We start from the raw sequence: 20652 nt of genomic DNA, 5'->3' as shown, positions 1-20652 counted from the left end.
CGAGTAAAGCAAATCAGGGAAGAGAAAAAGAGAGAGTCCGCCTCCGGCTGCTTCTGACCGCCCTTGCCTGTTAATTCACGTCGGATTTTTCGCTGATTTCTATGGCTCTTTTCTGAGAGCCCCAGGGTGGTGGCTGTTTCATGAGGGTCCCTGTTTAATAGGGCCACCACGAGAAGCAGCATGGCCTAGTGGATAAGCACCGGCCTGGGAGTCAGAAGGTCAAGGGTCCTAATCCCAGGTCTGCCACTTGTCCGCTGCGTGACCTTGGATAAGTCACTTAACTTCTCTGTTCCTCAGTTCCCTTATCTGTAAAATAGGGATTAAGAGTGTGTGCTCCATTTGGGATAGGGATTGTCCAACCCAATTATCTCGTATCTACCCCACCTCTTAGAACAGTGCCTGGCATACAGTAAGCGTTTCACAAATATCATAATCGTTATTATTATTATTATTATTCAGTTCCCAGCTTTCTCTGCCTCCGGATAGGATTGGGCTTTGAAGCCCACCCGCGTGGGAGCCGAAGCTGTAGGATCCAGTTCTTGGATCATGGGAGACGGGAGTTTGGGTGGTAGCCAGAAATAAGGCCGGGAAATGAGGGAGGAGGGTGAGGTCCAAGGTGAAGACATGAAGAGGCCTCTAACCCAGAAATAAGCCCTCTCTACCCCCCTTTCCCTCTGTTCCTCCCCCTCTCCCTTCCCATCCCCTCAGCACTGTACTCGGCCGCTCATCTGTATATATCTTCATTACCCTATTTATTTTGTTAATGAGATGTACATCGCCCTGATTCTATTTATTCGCTATTGTTTTAATGAGATGTTCATTCCCTTGATTCTATTTATTGCTATTGTCCTCGTTTGTCCGTCTCCCTCGATTAGACTGTAAGCCCCTCAGAGGGCAAGGACAGTATCTATTACCGATCTGTACATTCCAAGCGCTTAGTACAGTGCTCTGCACATAGTAAGCGCTCAATAAATACTATCGAATGAATGAATGTATTAAATCCAGCCATAGATGGTCTAGGCCTTGACCTGCCTGAAGGCCGGGGTAGGCGGGTGGGGCTGGACCAGATGCTACCTCTTGTCCTTTCACCCTTCAAATCTACTGTGGTTTTCTACTCTGAAAGATATTTCAACACCGTTATTATATTTTATAAACCCTCGACTTTCAACTCGCAGTGATGATGCATAAGCCCCAAACCCCCTAGTTATCTTTCAGCTAGCAATCCATCAGTAGCATTTATTGAGCACCAACTGTGAGCAAAGCACTGTACTGAGCACTTGGGAGAGTACAATATGACTCATGCTGCCTACCCACAGAGAGTTCACAGGTGGGGTTTTTGCACAAACGGATCAAAAAACCACATAAATCGAATGAAGAGGGGTCCCAGCTCACTGGCTCACACCACTTTCTATGCCTTCAGTACTCTTTTTCTACCTAGTTGCACATAGCACTCATTCCCATAGAATCCAGGCACTAATTCTAGCATTTATTTGTGGCTACCCTCGGCACTTTCATCTATAATAATAGTAATAATTTTTATGGCATTTGTTAAGCCTTAACTATGTGCCAGGCACTTCACTAAGCACTGGGGTGGATCTGAGCAAATCGGGTTGAACAGTGTCCCAGTCCCATGAGGGGCTCACAGTCTCAATCCCCATTTTACAGATGAGGGAGCTGCTCAGTCTTGCGTATTTTCCATTATTTATTGTGATGCCACTATTTGCAAATATTTTTATGTCATCTCCCCCATGAGAGGGTAGGATCCTTGTGACTTCTTTATTTTATCAGGGGAAGCAGCGTGGCTCAGTGGAGAGAGCCCGGGCTTCGGAGTCAGAGGTCATGGGTTCGAATCCCGGCTCTGCCACCTGTCAGCTGTGTGACTGTGGCAAAGTCACTTCACTTCTCTGTGCTTCAGTTACCTCATCTGTAAAATGGGGATTAACTGTGAGCCTCACGTGGGACAACCTGATAACCCTGTATCCACCCCAACGCTTAGAACGGTGCTCCGCACATAGTAAGCGCTTAACAAATACCAACATTATTATTATTATGTTCTTCCCAAGCGCTCAGTGGATGCTCAATAAATAATCCTCTTCCCGCTACTCCTATTCCTTTATAATGCAATTCTGGGGCTATGTGAAGTGGCCGGCTAAAATTATTTATGAATTCAATGTTCCAAATAGCCTATTTTAATTTTAAACTCTCAATTAATCCGTGCATTCGAAATACAGGAACACAATGAAATGTAGGGTATACTCCCGATGGTATCATCTGTTTCCATGATAACTGAAGATGCCAGAGTCAGTAAATTGGCACAGAGCAAGATTCTCAATGTGACATTATTTCTTCTCCCTAAACCCGGAGTCTTTTCTTTTTCTAGGTATGTCTTCTGGCCACGAGATGGCAGAAGAAGATTACGTTATTGGTAAAAAGACTCGATTGGGCAAATTTTTAAGAAAAACAATACCAAGCTAGCATGCTTTTAATGCCAAGAAGCTGTTTTTCATCTTACGACGGCGGCAATTGCTGCTTATGGCTCTCTGCAGGGCCCCAGAGCCTCACTGGGCCTAGAATTTGCCCCCCGAAACAGCGGGCTGGAGGCGATAGGCCGTTTCGTCACTTCTCATTTTGAGGAGTCCCCTCTCCTGAGCTCCAGGCCTTCTTTCCCCCATCCAGTCACCTGGTAAAGAGACCACGAGCCCTACGGGGAATGGGGTCTTGTACCTTTAGTACAGTGCCTGGCACAGAATAAGCGCTCAACAAACTGTTAAAAGTGCGAATCCAAAAATGAAACGCGGAACATCAGATCCCAACTTCCGGCTCTGTGAAAGTTAGGCTCCGAAATTTTAAGCCCTGCCGGCCTCCGATTCCCAAATCGTAGAACACTGGAACCAACGTGGCCTCCGTTCCTCTCACCAGGCGGCCGTGACTATCGGAGGGTTCGTCGGCCGCCAGGCCATTCGTTCATTCGTTCACTTTCATTTATTGAACGCTTACCGTGTGCAGAGCACCGTACTCGTCGCCTGGGAGAGTACGATAAAACAACGGACAGACACATTCCCTGCCCATAACGAGTTTATAGTCTAGACGGGGAGAGAGTCGTTAATATAAATAAATAAATTACGGATACGTACATAAGTGCTGTGCGGCTGGGACAGGAGGATGAATGAAGGGAGCGAGTAAGGGCGACGTAGAAGGGAGAGAGAAGAGGAAAGGAGGGCTTAGTCTTGGAGGAGATGGGCTTTCTCCTCCCATCTTATATGAGACGGGCTTTCATATATTGTCGGATGTGAGGGGGAAGGGCGTCCCGGGCCAGAGGGAGGATGTGGGCGAGTGGTCGGCGGCGAGATAGGCGAGACTGAGGAACAGTGAGAAGGTTGGCATTAGAGAAGCGAAGTGCGCGGCCTGGGTTGTAGTCGGAGAGTAGCGAGGTGAGGTAGGAGGGGGCAAGGTGATAATGGAGTGCTTTAAAACCAATGGTGAGGCGTTTCTGTTTGCTGCAGAGGTGGATGGGCAGCCCCTGGAGTTTCTTAACGTTGCTATTTGTTAAGCGCTTACTATGTGCTGAGCACTGTTCTAAGCGCTGGGGGAGATACGGGGTCATCAGGTTGTCCCATGTGGGGCTCACACAGTTTTAATCCCCCTTTTACAGATGAGGTAACTGAGGCCCAGAGAAGTGAAGTGACTCGCCCACAGTCACACAGCTGGCAAGTGGCCGAGCTGGGATTCGAACTCATGACCCCCGCCTCCAAGGCCCGTGCTCTTTCCACTGAGCCACGCTGCTTCTTGCGGAGCGGGGAAACGTGGACCGAACGTTTTTGCGGGGAAATGACCCCGGGTTCGGTTACCTGCTGGCGGGGCTCTCAGGCTCTGCCTGGCGTGGCGGTGCAGCCGCTCCACACACGGTGGCCTTGTGGTGGGGAGAAAGATGTTCCTCTGCAGGGGCCAAGGGGATTGGTAGTACACACTCAGTTTGCTCTCTCTGTCCAGGTTGGAGACGGCTGCAAGAGGGAACACAAAGAAACGGTCACTTTCACCCCCAGCGTGATCCTTCGCACGCTGCAGAAGCCGGATTTTTCTTTTTCTCCCGAGGAGACCAGAATTGGAGCGTATTCCCGATTTTAATAATCATCATGATAATAGTATTTGTTAAGCGCTTTCTATGTGCCCAACACTGTTCTGAGCACTGGGGTAGACATAAGGTAATGAGGTTGGACACAGTCTCTGTCCCACGTGGGGCTCACGCTCTTTATCCACGTTTTATAGATGAGGTCAACTGAGGCACAGAAAAGTTCAGCGATTTGCCCAGAGTCACACAGCTGACAAGCGGCTGAGCCGGGATTAGAACCCATGTCCTCTGACTCCCAAGCCTTAGGCTTTTGCCACTAGGCCATGCTGCTTCTCTTAGCCCTTCTTCTTGTAGTCCTAATACCTCTGGGTCAGTTTCCCCAGGCAGCGTGGCCTAGTGTAAAAGAGCATGGGTCTGGAAGTCTGGAGGATCTGGGTTCTAATCCCAGTTCCTCCACTTTTCCCCTGGGTGAACCTGGGTAAGTCACTTCAGTTTTCTCAACTTTCAAACGGGGATTCAATACCTCTTCTCCCTCCTACTTGAACTGTGAGCCCAATGTGGGACCTGATTATCTTGTACCTACCCTAACGCTCAGTACGGTCCCCGGGGCATAGTAAGGGCTTCATGAATACCAAAATTGTTATCTTAGTTATTATTATTGTTATTATTACCTAGGTGCTGATGCCAATATGAACCACTCTAGCAGCGGTCCCAGTTGCTGGGTGTTAACTGATTCTTTCTCTCTTCCCCTCCTCCATCTCCACTTCAAACCTTCTGGTTTCCACCCTCAGACTACTTCAAGGCATTCACTATTGTGCTGTAAGGTGTACATTTCACTCATGGGTTACCACGATTATTTTATCTTTTCTAAGAGGAAGGAAAAAGAGGCCATTTAATGCCTTGTCTCTTTAGTTACGTCCTCTGGTTACATAATGTTAGATGGATTTTTCACGTCCATCAGATTCCGACAGACAGGCGCTAATGGCTATTTTCCAAAGCGGAGTCTTCCATTTTCTCGGGAAAACCACTTAAGCAAAGTTGATAACAATCATCATTGGTTGGCATTTCCCCCTCCAAATTCTCCCCCACAGGAATCCCTCCCCCATTTTCTTTTTCCTTTACTTTATCGCCACCCCGGTCCTGTGCTTCCGTAAGGCACGGAAGATAGCAAAGCTTAGTTCACTCAGGCATGTTCGTTCTAATAATAACAGTACAAAGGCCAAGCAACAAAGACTCTTCTGCTCTATTTATTTTGACAGATCCCAGGGCTTCTCTCATTACTCTATATACGTCTCTGCGATCTTTCACTCTCCCTCGTCCCCACCGCACTTACGTCCCTACGCGTAATTTATTTATTTCTATTAATTTCTGTCTCCCCCTCTAGACTGTCAGCTCGCTGCGGACAGGGAACGTGTCTACCAACTCTGTTGTACTGTACTCTCCCAAGTGCTTAGTACAGTGCTCTGCGCACAATAAATATATCTGACTGATTGATTTTCTTCTGCCTCCATTTCATTTCCTTCACTTTATGCTTGGATCTCACTCTTCATTTCCCCTCTAACCCAGGCACTCTGAAGCGGCCCATGATTTACTTGGACCAGACACAGGGGAGGGAATAGAGGAAAAATAACTCCTTTCCCCTTTCCCATCCCTCCTTCCATCTCTCCCACCCTCTTTCCTTCCCTTTTCTTCCCTTCCTATCTCCCTCTCCATTTTGCAGGCAATCTTTCTCCCTCTCACTTTCTTTTCTCTCCCCCTCCCTTTGTGTCTCCTCTTCCCCTTCCTTTTATTCCAGAAGCAGGATGGCTTAGTGGATAGAGTCAGGAGTCAGAAGGACCTGGGTTCTAATCCCTGCTCTGCCACATGCCTGCTGTGTGACCTTGGGTAAGTCACTTAACTTCTCTGAGCCTCGGTCACTTCATCCGTAAAATGGGGATTAAGTATGTGAGCCCCACGTGGGACATCCTGATTACATCGTCTCTGCCCCAGCACTTAGAACAGTGCCAGGCACATAGTAAGCGCTTAACAGATACCCTAATCATAATATTTGTTTAGCGCTTACTATATGCCAAGCACTGTTCTAAGCGCTGGGGTAGATTCGAGATAATTGGATTGGACAGAGTCCCTGTCCCACATGGAGATCCCACTTTTAATCCCCATTTTATAGATGTTGGAATTGAGGCAAAGAGAAGTTAAGTGGATTGCCCAAGGTCACACAGCAGACAAGCGGCAGAGCCGGGATTAGAATCCCTGACCTTCCGACTCCCAGGCCTGTTCTCTGCTCACTACGTCATGCCGCTTCTGACATTTTTCCAGGTTGCCTTCTCCCCTCGCCCCCAGAGCTGAACAAATTCAGATTGGTTCGGAGGGGGGTGAGGAGGGACAGAAGAAAGGATGGGGAGAGGGAGGGAGAGTGGAAAATGGTGTGCGTGGGAGAGCAAGACAGAGGGGCAGTTTGCTCACTTCCCCTTTCAACGGGATTGACACTAGAATTCCCTTTAGTATAATCTGGGCTACATTCAGCATCCTAGAAAAACCAAGAAGAAAAAGTAAGTGGAAAATCTTAAGGCGGAGAAAGGCTTGGTTCATCCCAATCCCAGGACCATCTGGGAACTCATCCAACTTCCTCACGCATATTAGTGCAATGCTTCACAGAAGCAAAGGCTGGATCTGACAGCATTTATATCGATGGGTTAGGATGACTCAAGTTATTTTTTTGAATCCCCTAAAGATATTTGTGTCTTTGCCCCGCTGGCATATTTCGCTCGTCTTGTCAGCCCTGAGGGCTTCGGCATCGAGTGGATGTTCGTCTGGGGGGCCGCGAGGGAAGCAGCAAGTCTCTGGCCACCAATCGATGTCACTGAGGCTGCCGTTCCTGGCTGGCCCGGGGGGTCCCCAAGAACCCGGAAACCTCTTCAAATACCCCAGACGCCACGGCTGGATCGACGTCCAAAGGACGTAATAATAATAATTACGGTATTTGTTAAGCACTTACCAGGTGCCAAGCACTTATCCCGAAACACTTCAAGCAATTGGCGACTCCTCTTTCAATCAGTGGTATTTACTGAGTGCTTACTACGTGCAGAGCACCATACCTCGCACTTGCGAAAATACAGTAGCAGGATGGCTCGGTGGAAAGAGCCCGGGCTTGGGAGTCAGAGGTCATGGGTTCGAATCCCGGCTCTGCCACTTGTCAGCTGGGTGACTGCGGGCAAGTCACTTCACTTCTCTGTGCCTCAGTCACCTCATCTGTCAAATGGGGATTAAGACTGCGAGCCTTACGTGGGACAACCTGATGACCCTGTATCTACCCCAGCGCTCAGAACAGTGCTCTGCACATAGTAAGCGGTTAACAAATATCAACATTATTCCCCCGATTAGACTGTAAGCCCCTCAAAGGGCAGGGACTGTCTCTATCTGTTGCCGATGTGTACATTCCAAGCGCTTAGTACAGTGCTCTGCACATAGTAAGCGCTCAATAAATACTATTGAATGAATTAATAGAACACAGACGCTCCGTTCCCTGCCCACCGTGAGCTTACAGTCCAGAGCGGGAGACAGACATTAATATGAATAAATTATGAATATGTACACAAATGCTGCGGGATTTATTCTACACCCAGGCCTCTCTTTTCAAATATTACTCAGCCCCAAGCATCTAGGGAAATATTTTCTTTTTTTTTTTTTGGTCCTTTAAGAAGACCGTGAACTTCCCAAGGCTGCATTTACTGAGAATTGTTACTTGCTAATTAGTGTCTTCGCAGGTAGCGGAAAAGTGATATCTTGAACCGAGTCAACGGAGCAGTTATAAATACATACGCCTGCACACCAAAAAAAAGCTTGCCTTTCGAGGTCCTTTCCTGCCCGAAACCTGGACGGGGTCGTTAAGAGTTCCTTGTGCCAGGCTAGGATGCAGCCACAGCTTGTAAGTACTTGAGAGGATAATAGTGACAATGATAATAATAATTATAATAAAAATAATGGCATTTAAGCGCTTACTACATGCCAAGTACTGTACTACGCTCGGGCTCCCCCCTTGTGCCGCGATGTGCGTTCTTCCTTCAGAGCCACTCGTTCAGTCAGTCGCATTTATTGAGCGCTTCCTGTGGGCAGAGCACTGTACTAAGCTCTGGGGAGAGGTCAGTGCAGCAATAAATGGACCCAATCCTTGCCCACAGCGAACTTACAGTCTAGTGGGGGAGACAGACATTAATATAAATGAATAAATTCCGGATACGTCCCTAAGTAATAATAACAATGATGTTGGTATCTGTTAAGCGCTTACTATGTGCAGAGCACTGTTCTAAGCGCTGGGGGAGATACGGGGGGTCATCAGGTCGTCCCATGTGAGGCTCACAGTTAATCCCCATTTTACAGATGAGGGAACTGAGGCACAGAGAAGTCCACAGTTACACAGCAGAGCCGGGATTTGAACCCATGACCTCTGACTCCCAAGCCCGTGCTCTTTCCACTGAGCCGTGCTACCTAAGTGTCGTGGGGCTGGGAGGGGGGATGAATAAAGGGAGCAAGTCAAGTAAGTGCTTACTTACTACAGGGCCTTACACAGAGGAAGCACTCAATAAATACGATTGAATGAATGAATGAAAGCAAGTGGAGGGAGTCAGGGCTGACCGTTCTGTTCTTGAGGTGTGTGTAGGAGAGAGAGAGACACCTGACTGTTGGATAAGAATAATAATAACGATGGTATTTGTTAAGCGCTTACTCTGTGCCCAGCACTGGTCTAAGCGCTGGGGTGATACAAGGTAATAAGCTTGTCCCACTTGGGGCTCACAGTCTTGATCCCCATTTTACAGATGAGGGAACTGAGGCACAGAAAAATGAAATGACTTGCCCATGGTCACACAGCAGACAAGCGGTGGAGCCGGGATTAGAACCCAAGTCCTCTGACTCCCAAGCCCGGGCTCTTGCCACTAAGCCACGCCGTTTCTCACATTGGATCCCTGGGTCGATCTTCTCCAAGAACTTTGGTCCCAGGAAGAGGAGTTTTCATAAGTTTGTTGTGGGCAGGGAACATGTCTGCTAACTCTGTTGTATTACCTTCTCCCAAGCACTTAGTACAGTGCCCTGCCCATAGTAATCGCTCAACAAATACCACTGATTGATTGATTGATTGATTGAGCTTTATCTGCAGAGTCGTGTGGGTGGGCTTCTAGGCTGCCCTGGGAACCGGGCAAACCTGGCTCCTTTCGGCAACGGTCACAGAGGATCGTGAGGGAGAACGGACGAGGAAGGCGGCGCGTCCTGGTGGAAAGAGCCCAGGCCTGGGAGTCAGAGGACCTGGGTTCTGATCCCGGCTCCACCACCTGTCTGCTGTGTGACCTTGTGCAAGTCACTTCATTTCTCTGGGTCACCTCAGTTACCTCATCTGTAAAATGGGGATTGAGGCTGTGAGCCCCACGTGGGACCGAGACTGTGTCCAACTTGATTAATTCGTATCTACTCCAGTGAGGATGATGGCATTTGTTAAGCGCTTAGTGCGTGCCAGGCATTGTACTAAACGCTGGGGTGGATACAAGCAAATCCAATAGGACACAGTCGCTGTTCTACGTGGGGTGCCCAGTCTCAATCCCCATTCTACAGATGAGGTGACCGAGGCATAGAGCAGCGAAGCGACTTACTTAAGGTCACAGAGCAGACTAGCGGTGGAGTCGGGATTAGAATCCGTGACCTTCTGACTCCCAGGCCCTCATTTTATCCACTGGCAAGCAGTAAGTGCTTAACAAATACCATAAAAAAAAGACTGCTGTAGCTTTAGTCACTTTTCCAGAATAATAGCGGAGAAACAAGCAGTTGATGGCCTGTGTTATCAGAAGCCATTGGAAAAGCCCAGATAAGAATATACTGAATGGCCTCCGGTCTATTAGTATTCTGCATGCAAACCCTTTCCTGAAACCTAGAGTCATCTGTAACCTGGCAACCCTGAAGCTTTAGTTCCCACCGAACTGCCGGATCTTTATCGAAATATAATTACAATCTTAATTTGGAAGATACATTTTGATTGCTTCGGCCAGGTAGGAGAGATTTAAGACCCGATTCCTCGTCACATAGCGGAGAGAGTCAAAACTATATGATGAACTATAAGGTGGATACCACATGAGAAGCAGGGTGGCCCGGTGGAAAGAGCCCGGGGTTGGGAGTCAGAGGTCACGGGTTCTAATCTCCACTCGGCCACTCGTCCGCTGTGTGACTTTGGGCAAGTCACTTAAATTCTCTGGGCCTCAGTTACCTCATCGGTAAAATGGGGGTTAAGACTGGGAGCCCCAAGGGGGACATCCTGATTACCTTGTATTCCCCAACAGTGCTCGGGCACATAGTAAGCACTTAACAAATGCCATCATCATTATTATTATTATTACTGTTCTCCCCTCCCTCAGGAGGTTATGGCGAGAAAGGGATGGACAGAAAAGAGAAAAATGAATTGAAACAGTGTTTGCTGCCAGCGAGGGGCAGTGTGACCTTGTGAAAAGAGCACAAAACTGAGCGTCAAAAGACTCCGCGGGCTCCTCCGCTTGCCAGCTGTGTGACCTTGGGAGAGTTACTTGACTTTTCTGGGCCTCCATCGCCTCATCTGGAAAAATGGGAATACAATACCTGTTCTGAGAGCTGTTGTCCCTCCTCTTAGATTGCTAGGTGGGTCTCATTATCTCGCATCTACCCCAGGGCTTAGCACACAGTAAAAATAATTGTGGTATTTGTTAAGCCCTTACCAGGTACCAAGCACCGTACAAGGTGCTGGGGTAGTTTAAAGTTATTCAGTTGGGTCACAGTCAAGCCACACACGTACCCTTCCCACAACAATAAACACACCCAGGATATGAGAGAGAGAGAGTGTTTTGAACATGTCTGAGCAGAAAGGGACTATGCTGTATTTATCCTGCATTTTAATATATTTTATTTGAGGGAAAAAAATGGCTTTTATTTTGATTTTAGGAACTAGGACAGCCTTTCAAGACCCCAGACTCCTGACACTGCCGGCGAGTCTTATCGAAAGTTGCAGGATGGTCAGTTAGGACTCTGGGTTTCCCCCCATCCCTCGATTCTGCTTCTTTTCGCTGCAGTGACTATGTTTACTTCATCATTCTCTGTTCACGCTGTGTTGGGCAGGTAGATGGGGGGTAGGGTTTATTATCCCCCATATCAGAGGCACCGAGAAGTGACTTGTCCAAGGACACACAGTAAGGTCCGATCATGAGCGGAAAGTCAGTGGGAGAGAGGGAAGAACGAGGCATGGACGAGCTTCAGAAGAACAAAGAGCGAGAGCTGGAGGGTACTGGGAGAAGAGAGTGGACAAGATTGGGTGGGGGTCCTAATGGGTACGCTAGACCTGGCTGGTCTTGTGGAAGAAGGGCTCCACCGCCCTTCCAAGTCCTTCTAAAATACCATTATTAATATAACAACTGTGACTACTACAATTTCAATTACGATTTCCAGACCGGAGCAGCCCAAGACAGGCCAAAGTTGGAAGCGACGAGGCTGCCTCTTTCCCAACCGGGAGTCGGAGTGAGAAGAACAAACGATGCGGGGGGGGGGGGTGGGGGGTGGGGGGAGACCTCCCGAGGAGACTGTAAGATGGGAGTTCTTGACCCAGAGAGACATCAGAGGGAACGACCCTCCCGTCCCCCGGAGGCTGAGGCCATCGCAGGGCAAGAGCTGGAGGAAAATGGACGGAGATCAGAGAACGGGAAGGCGTACTACAAAAGTGGAGCTGAACACAGAGGCTGGGCCAGGAGCCAGCGCACTAGAGTTACACAGTCTCCCTCGCAGTTCCGACCGAAACACATCAAGGAAAACGGAGCTTCCCCAACACACCTGGAGAGAAGAGTTTAGCAAGATGGCAGAGATCCGCGGCGAGCGAACCGAAACGGGTCCCGTGTAGACGGCCGCGGAGAAAACCAGACAAACAACCGGAGTGCTAATTTAAGTCCCGAAAAGCCTTTAGAAGGGAGAGTTACTTAGACCGAGCCCCAGGTGGGGCAGAGACTGCATCCGACCTGATTGATTTGTGTCTATCCCAGCGCTTAGGACAGGGCTTGGCACATAGTAAGCGCTTTAACAGATACCAGAAAACAGGTAGGGGAGTTTGGCTTAGTGGAAAGGGTTCATCTTTTTATAGATGAGTTAACTGGGGCCCAGAGAAGTGAAGCAACTTGCCCAAGGTCACCCAGCAGACGAGTGGCGGAGCCGGGATCAGAACGCAGGTCTTCGGACTCCCGGGCCCGTGCTCTACCCGTTAGGCCACGCCGCTTCTGGAAGCAGAGAGCACGGTCCCCGTTTTGGGAGGATGTTACAATCTAATGGGGAAGGCAGGCAGGATGCAGTCTATAGGTAGAAAGTGGGAGGAAAGAACTGAAGCTTAGATACAACTTGTGACAACAACATATGCGTGAACAGGAACAAAGAAATGGAAAGTAACTGACTAATATTCACATACGACGCTGGCTGATGGAGAGGTATGAACACGGAAGTGGGAACTAATCCCCTTTAAAATGTAAATTTTTTTGTGGTCAGGGCACGCGTCTACCAACTCGGCATGATGTGGTGGATAGAGGCCTGGGAGGCAGAAGGTCACGTTTTCTAAACCCGGCTCTGCCACTTGTCTGCTGGGTGGTGGTGGGCAGATCACTTCACTTCTCTGTGCCTCAGTTACCTCATCTGTAACATGGGGATTAGGACTGTGAGTCCCATGTGGGACAGGGACTGTATCCAACCTAATCACCTCACATCTACCCCGGCGCTTAGAAGAGCGCTCGACACACACTGAGGGCTTAACACATACCACAATTATTGAACTGTGCTCTCCCAAGTGCTTAGTTAGAGTGCTCTGCACACAGCAAGCTCTCAATAAATAAATCCCATGGTTTGACTGATTGATTTCGGAAAGGACCCTGAAGAAAGTGACTTTTTGAAAGGCTGAGAAGGAGGGGTGAGAGTGGTTTGATGAATATGAGAAGGGAGAGGGAGTTCCAGGGCAGGGGTAAGAGACGCCCAGGGGGCTTGCGGGACAGGGAGGTGCAGTTAGGAGAATAATAGTAATAATAATGATAGTACTTGTTAAGCGCTTACCAAGTACCAAACTCTAAGCACTGGGGGTAGATACAAGTTGCTAAGCGCTTAGTACAGTGCTCTGCACATAGTAAGCACTCAATAAATACTATTGAATGAAGATAATTGATTAACTTGGGCTCAATCCCTGTCCCACGTGGGGAATCACATTTTTAATTCCCATTTTACAGATTAGGTAACAGAGGCCCAGAGAGTTTGGTGACTTGCCCAAGGTCACGCAGCAGACTTGTGGCAGAGCCGGAAGTAGAACCCAGGACCTTCTGACTCCCAGGCCCGGGGTCTATCCACTAAGCCACCGTGAATCCAATGGTACGACATTTCTGCTTGATGTGGTGAAGAATGGGTGGCCACTGGAGGTTTTGGAGGAGGGGGAGTGAGGCATTTTGAAAGTCATTTTAGGAAGGTCACTTAGGTAGTAGCGTGTAGGATAGACGGGAGACGGGGGGAGGCTGCTTCGGTAAGAATGCTGAGGCGGCCATCCATCCAAACGGTGATCAATCATTCAATCAACGGTATTTATTGGGCACTTACCCTGCGCAGAGCACTATACCAAGTGTTTGGGAGACTACAACGGGAAGCAGCAGAGCCTAGTGGAAAGAACACAGGCCTGGGAAACGGAGGATCTGGATTCTAATCCCAGTTGAGCCACTTGTCAGCTGTGAGATCCGGCTCAAGGCACGTAGCTTCTCAGTGCTTCAGTCTTCACCTTGGAAAATGGGGATCAAATCTTTCTACCTTCTACTCAGACGGGGAGCTCCATGTGGGATGGGGACCGTGTTCAACCGGATTAGATTACATCTAGCCCAGCGCTCAGTACAGTGCTTGGCACAGAATAAGTGTCCAACGGATTCCATTATTAATTACAATCTATTAGAGCTGGTAGATATAATCCCTGAACTAATGGGGCTAACAATAATCTAATAGGGGGAGAATTTGGTTGGGAGGAGAAGACGGGGCAGATCTGGGAAGTATAGTTGGAGGTAAAAACGGGCTAAATTTAGAGACAGACTCCATATCTGTAATTTATTTACAGAGCCATCATTTATTTTAAGGTCTGTCTCTCCCTGTAGACCGCAAGCTCCTGTAGGCAGGGAACGTGGCTACTAACTCTGGTGTATTATACTCTGCCAGACGCTTAGTACAGTGCTCTGCACACAGTAGGTGCTCAATAAATACAAATGATTACTCGACTGATTGATTGGATGTGGGAGGTCAAAGATGTAGAGGAATAATGAATGAATTCTCTAAGGGAACGGGTGGAGATTGAAAAAAATAGGGGACCCATCCTAACTTCGAGAGGAACCCAGACTGAGCTCCCCTTTTCCCTCTGCTCCCTCTACCCGCCTCCTCACCTCTTCGCCTCTCCGCAGCTAAATCCTCTTCTCCCCCCTTTCCCTCTGCTCCTCCCCCTCTCCCTTCCCACCCCCTCAGCACTATACTCGTCCGCTCAACTGTATAAATCTTCATTACCCTATTTATTTTGTTAATGAGATGTACATCACCTTGATTCTATTTATTTGCTATTGTTTTAATGAGATGTTCTTCCCCTTGATTCTAATTATTGCCATTATTCTTGTCTGTCTCCCCCGATTAGACCGTGAGCCCGTCAAAGGGCAGGGACCGTCTCTATCTGTTACCGATTTGTCCATTCCAAGTGCTCAGTACAGTGCTCTGCACATAGGAAGCGCTCAGTAAATACTACTGAAGAAGAACTGGCAAAGAAGCCTGAGAAGCAGCAGCCAGAGAGGTAGTAAGAGAACTAGAAGTATTGTTGTGGGGAAACCGAGGCCAGGAATCATTTCTAGGAGACGGGAGTGGGGAACAGTGTCAAGGGGAGACGTGAGGTCAAGAAGGACCAGCTCTGGGAAGCAGCTGTCACTTTCTAATAGGAAGCAGGTCACTGCAAAACTTGGTGGGTTTGGGCTCAGTGGAGTCCAGGGCACCAAAACCAGACTGCAGAGCGTCTAGAAGAAAGGCGTCGGGGAGGAGGTGAAGGTGAAGAGAAAGGTGTGCATAGGTCAGGCAGAGTTTGGACAGGAAGAGGAGGTGAGATAGCTGGTCCTGGAGACATCTAAGAAACACTACTGAGGCTGGGGGTTTTTGTGGGGAAGACAACTATGTTTACTGGGCTACGATATAGAAAATTGACATTTGCAGTGAGCTGTGTGTGTACATTTCCCATTTGCCAATACATATCATTCACTCTCCCAAGATTAAAAGAAGCTCTAAACCCTCCTTTCAGGCCTGTGGGAAATTCAGTCTTCCAAATGAGAAAGAAGGCACCTGGACATAGAAACCTTCTCGGAACCTGAAAGCTCCAGCAAAATTTAGTCCTGCGGACTCTGTCTGCCGCCTCCTAAAGAGGGGTGGATGAGGAGGAAGACCCTCCTTGACCCATAGCAAGACCTTGGGGCCAGGGAAGAATTTGTCTGCCCCGGCCACTTCTGCGTTTAATCAGCACTGCCGCATCAGCCTCCTCACCGACCTCCCTGCCTCCTGTCTCTCCCCTCGCCGTCCATATTCCACTCTGCTGCAAGGATCATTTTTCTAAAAGAATGCTCCCCATTCCTCAAAAGACTCCACATCAAATAGAAAATCCCTACCTTCGGCTTTAAAACACTCAATCGGCTCTCCCCCTCCTTTCTTCTCTCCTTGACGTCCTACTAGAACCGAGCCCACACCCTTCCCTCCTCCGACGCCAAGTGTTCGCTGAATCTCCATCTCGTCTCTCTCACCGCTGTCCCCTTGTCCACGTCCTCCCTCTGGTCTGGAACTCCGTCCCCCTTCATATCCGACAGACCACCTCCAAACATCACATCTCCTCCGAGAGGTCTTCCCCAACTAAGCCGTCGCTTTCCCGCCCTAGCCCTCCCCTCTGCCTTATCTACAGACTTGGGTCTGTTGCCCTTCCTCACTTTATTACGCACCTCTCCCCAAGACCCAAAGCGCAACAGTAGACATCCTTCTGTAACTTATTTTAATGTCCGTCTCCCCTTCTAGTCTGGAAGCTCCCGGTGGGCAGGGATCGTCTATACCCATCCTTTTGTACTGCGTTCTCCCAAGGGCTTAGTTCAGTGCTCTGCACACGGTCAGCACTCGATAAATTCCACTGATCGATCGACCGGCTGACTGACGTCGCCCTCACGGCTCTCCCCACAGCCCGCAGGCTCCCTGCCTTGCCCCGAATGGCCACGGTGACACTCCAGGAGTTCTTGCTCGGGTATTTCCCGCTTGCCCCCTCCGCCCCGTCGTCCTCCCGCCATCACACGAGAGGCCAAGCGGCGAGCCCGGCCCCGCGGGGCGACGGGTCAGATTCTCCCTAAGCCCCACGATGATTTCAGGCGCTGTTATCTCTCTCCAGAAATCAATGGCAAGATTCTAAACGCCCACCTCGAAAGCTCCGAACCCACCACGCCAAACCAACACCACTCCCCAACCAAACCAACAGAAGGAAAACAAGCTGGCTGTTAATCCTCGGCCGCCATCTTGGCCTTTCCCAGAGTGGGCTTCCCTCCGTGATGGGTTAGATTTTTTTTGGGGGGGGGGGACGGGACGCCGACCGTCTCCACGGCCCAGGTCGGACTACGGCTGATCACTGCAAATGGGGACGGCGGGACGGTTGCGGAGATGGAGTCGGAACCCGTGGGGTTAACGTTGCCACAGCCCCCGTCTACCCACTCCCCACACTCAACCCTCTTCCCTTTCCTGCTCATCCTCGTCAGTCATTCACACAAACAGCTCGCAGGCACAACCCTTACACCGAAACACCTTTCCAGTCAGGGATGTTACCCTGAAAAAAAAAAAAGAGACCAGAGAGTGACACCACTGCAGGAAGATCCAGGCTTCTCCCCGGCCGGAAAACCGCACGCTTCCCACCTGCAGAAGTCAGGCCCCACCCCACCCCCCCTCCAGAACGTGCGGACACCCGATTCCGAGCCTCAGCCCCGCAGTCCCCCGAAGTCTGGAAATCCCCCTCGCGGGGGGCGTCCAGCTCCAGATTAGCAGTAGCAAAAACAGCAGCCCCTCCATCTCCAGAGACCCCGTCCGGTCCACCGCGGCGGTCGGCGGCCAGCCCCTGCAACCCCAAAGCCACTGCGCCCGTGGTGACCCCGCCACTCTGCCGGGTGGCTCCGTCAACAGCCCAAGACCACTGAACGCAGACGCCTACCATCCAGCCGGGATCTGCTCCTCCAAACCCGAATCCCCTCCCTGCCGGAGGAGCTCTGCGGAGAGAGGAGTGCTCTCTCAGATAGCCATTTGGGGGCTCTGCGTTGCTGCTGGTGCCCGAGCACCGCTCTGTGAATGCGGCTCTCGCCACCCCCCACCTCCCCCCGCCCCGCACGGTGCGAGGAATTAGTTAAAAATGACATCACTGCCGAGTCTTCTCCCCGGTCACCCGCTAAAAGAGCCGAGAAGGCTCCCGGAGGCCCGGTCCCGGCCGAGGCCCGGGGTCCGAGGCCGCTCATGCCGGTCTCCGCCGGGGCGGGCCGGCGGCCCGTTGCAGGGGGTCTGTCTTGGGAGCCCCCGGCCGGGATCCCGCTCGACAGAACGTCCCGTCCCCTCCGAGCATCGCAGCGGGTCCGACCCCGCCGTGGGCAGGGCGTTTCGATCGGGCTCTCCTGACGCGCCGCTACGCCGGTTCCAGCAAAACCGGGAGGAAACAACCTCTCCGGCTTCGTCTCGGAGAGGGAAGGGGCCCTCTCTGGCGGCTTCTTACATCCTTGATGCAATAGGGCTGCAGTCTGCCTTTCTTTTTCCCAAAACACCAGAGAACGACCTTAGCGTGGGGCTGGGGATGAACGGGGATGAGCCGGGAGGTGGTCCCTGGAGTCAGGAGGTAGAGTCGTTGGAGGACGCCAAAGCCCCGGCCTCGCTCATCCGTCAGAATAGATCCGCGCCTGCCCGAGCCCCTCGGATTCAATTCCCACTCGGAAACGGAGTGCGGTTCTAGCTGAACAACTCCCCCCCCTCACACACGCGCATATACACAGACACGCCGCATCCCTCCTCGGCAGCTAAGGCCAACCACGTTCAGGTCCCCAGGCCCGGTGCGCCACGAGGGACGCGCCTCCGGCTTGGTTCACTTCCATCTCTCCCAAACGCGACGCTGCAACGGAACGCCCCGGCCAGCCAGCACGAGCCTGCTCGTTAGCACGCCGCCCAGACGCTCGACAGACATCCCTCATCCCGCTCTCGGGGGCTCTTCAACCGGAGCGGAACCGGCGGAGGCTTTCTAAAAATAATGTCGCCTCCGCCTCGGAGCCCCGCGGCCCCTCGGCTGTCCCGGGCTCGGCCCGGGTGTCCGTCGCCACGGACGCCTCGTCGCGTCTCCTACCTCGGCACTTCCTCCCCGGGTAGCGTCGTGGCGTGCGCTGGGAGTTCCCCATCCCCGAAGCGGCATCGAGGACGCCCGCGGCATCCTTGGGAGGCCTCGGTGGTCTAATGGACGGGAGCTCTTCGGCTCTGCGGCCTCTCGCTCTCTCTCTCTCTCTCTCTCCTTCACTCTCATTCGAGCGGCAGAGGATTTAGAAGCTGCATCAGCGGTACGGCTAGTCCCGGCGGCTCGTCCCTTTGCACCGAATATCCCCATTGCAGGGAACACCTACCCTCTGCGGTTAAGAATCCTCTGGAGATTTCCCGGGACGCTCCAAGATGAAAATGAGGCATTCTGCACGCGAACGCCGTTGCCCACGCCAAGGATTTTGTCGGTTCGGTCCCTGGCACCCGCCGGGAGTGAGGTTTTTGTGACAATCACACTCCGAACGTCTGGGGAAATCACCATAGACGCTCAGCTCCTGCCCTAAAGGCCTTTTTCACCAGGTGCTGTGGCTAGAGAAGCAGCGTGGCCTAGTGGATAAAGCACGGGCCCGGAAGCCACAGGCCCTGGGTTCTAATCCCGGCTTCGCACTCGTCTGCTGTGTGACCTTGGACGGGTCACTTCAGTTCTCTGGGCCTCAGTTACCTCACCTGTAAAATGGGGATTAGGACCACGAGCCCCATGAGGGATAATAATGTTGGTATTTGTTAGGCGCTCACTGTGTGCAGAGCACTGTTCTAAGCGCTGGGAGAGATGCAGGGTCATCGGGTTGTCCCACGTGAGGCTCACAGTTTACTGAGGAGGGAACTGAGGCACAGAGAAGTGAAGTGACTTGCCCACAGTCACACGGCTGCCCAGTGATTAGACCGTAAGCCCGTCAAAGGGCAGGGACCGTCTCTATCTGTTACCGAGTTGTCCATTCCAAGCGCTTAGTACAGTGCTCTGCACATAGTAAGCGCTCAATAAATACCACTGAATGAATGAAGTGGCAGATCAGGGATACGAACCCGGGACCCCCGACTCCCAAGCCGGTGCTCGTTCCACTGAGCCATGCCGCTCCTCTAACTGGGGCGGTGTCTACCCCCAATCACCTTGCCCAGCGCTCAGTACAGTGCCTGGTACATAGTAAGTGCTTAACGAATACTGCAATTCTTATTACTAGGATGCCGTTAGGGAATTAGGGAATTAGAGTGCCGAGGGGACCTGTTCTGCTTAATATTGGGTTTCTGCTAGGAATAATGTACTCTCCCTAGCACTTAGTATAGTCCTCTGCACATAATAAGGGCTCAATAAATACCACTGATTGATTGATCGACAGACTGTCGATTCACACGCATTGGGTACGAACGATAACGATGAGAATGCTAACTGCAGTATTGGTTCGATGCTTCCTCAATGCCAAGCACCGTACCGGAGTCATTCATTCATTCATTCGTATTTATTGAGCGCTTCCTGTGTGCAGAGAGCACTCTACTAAGCGCTTGGAAAGTCCAATTCCAGGTAGAGAAGCAGCGTGGCTCAGTGGAAGGAGCCCGGGCTTTGGAGTCAGAGGTCAGGGGTTCGACTCCCGGCTCTGCCACTTGTCAGCTGTGTGACTGTGGGCGGGTCGCTTCACTTCTCTGTGCCTCAGTTCCCTCATCTGTAAAATGGGGATTAACGGCGAGCCTCCCGTGGGACGACCTGATTACCCTGTATCTACCCCAGTGCTTAGAACGGTGCTCTGCACAGAGCAAGCGCTTAACAAATACCGACATTGTTATTATTACGTACAAATATACACAAGTGCTGCGGGGAGGGGTAGGGGGTAGAGGAGAGGGAGGGAGTCGGAGTGATGGGGAGGGGAGGAGGAGCAGAGGGAAAGGGAGGGCTCAATCTGGGAAGGCCTCCTGGAGGAGGTGGGCACTCAGTAGGGCTTTGAAGAGGAGAAGAGAATCAGTTTGGCGGAGCGGAAGAGGGAGGGCATTCCAGGTCCTGATCCACAGGGACTCGGGGTTTAAGTTGGATGGAGAGCGGATACGTGAACTCCATTTTACAGACGAGGAAACCGAGGCCCAGAGAAGTTAAGTGACTTGCCCAAGGTCATACAGCAGGCAAGTGGCAGGGCCTTTTCACTCTGTCTCCTCTCCCACCGAGCCCAGCCTCTGGAAAACGTCATGTCAGTGGGAGCAGACCCTTCGGTTCC

At 51.0% G+C, this 20652-nt stretch overlaps 1 protein-coding gene across 2 annotated transcripts in view; it reads right to left on the bottom strand.

Moving 5' to 3' along the window:
* Positions 1-17538, bottom strand: part of NHS (NHS actin remodeling regulator) — a 50041-nt gene extending 32503 nt beyond the window's left edge. For both annotated transcript variants that reach the window (XM_039914176.1, XM_039914177.1), the window contains exons 1-2: positions 17322-17538; positions 3849-4001 (exon numbers count right to left, since the gene is read on the bottom strand). In XM_039914176.1, the coding sequence (XP_039770110.1) occupies positions 3849-4001; positions 17322-17523 (355 nt within the window). In that variant the 5' untranslated portion in view covers positions 17524-17538. The remainder of the gene's footprint in view (positions 1-3848; positions 4002-17321) is intronic.
* Positions 17539-20652: the final 3114 nt, after the last annotated feature.

Source organism: Ornithorhynchus anatinus, chromosome 15 (assembly GCF_004115215.2).
Source record: "Ornithorhynchus anatinus isolate Pmale09 chromosome 15, mOrnAna1.pri.v4, whole genome shotgun sequence".
NCBI lineage: Eukaryota > Metazoa > Chordata > Mammalia > Monotremata > Ornithorhynchidae > Ornithorhynchus > Ornithorhynchus anatinus.
The sequence above is the reverse complement of the archived record's forward strand: the minus strand, read 5'-3'. Positions and strand labels throughout refer to the sequence as shown.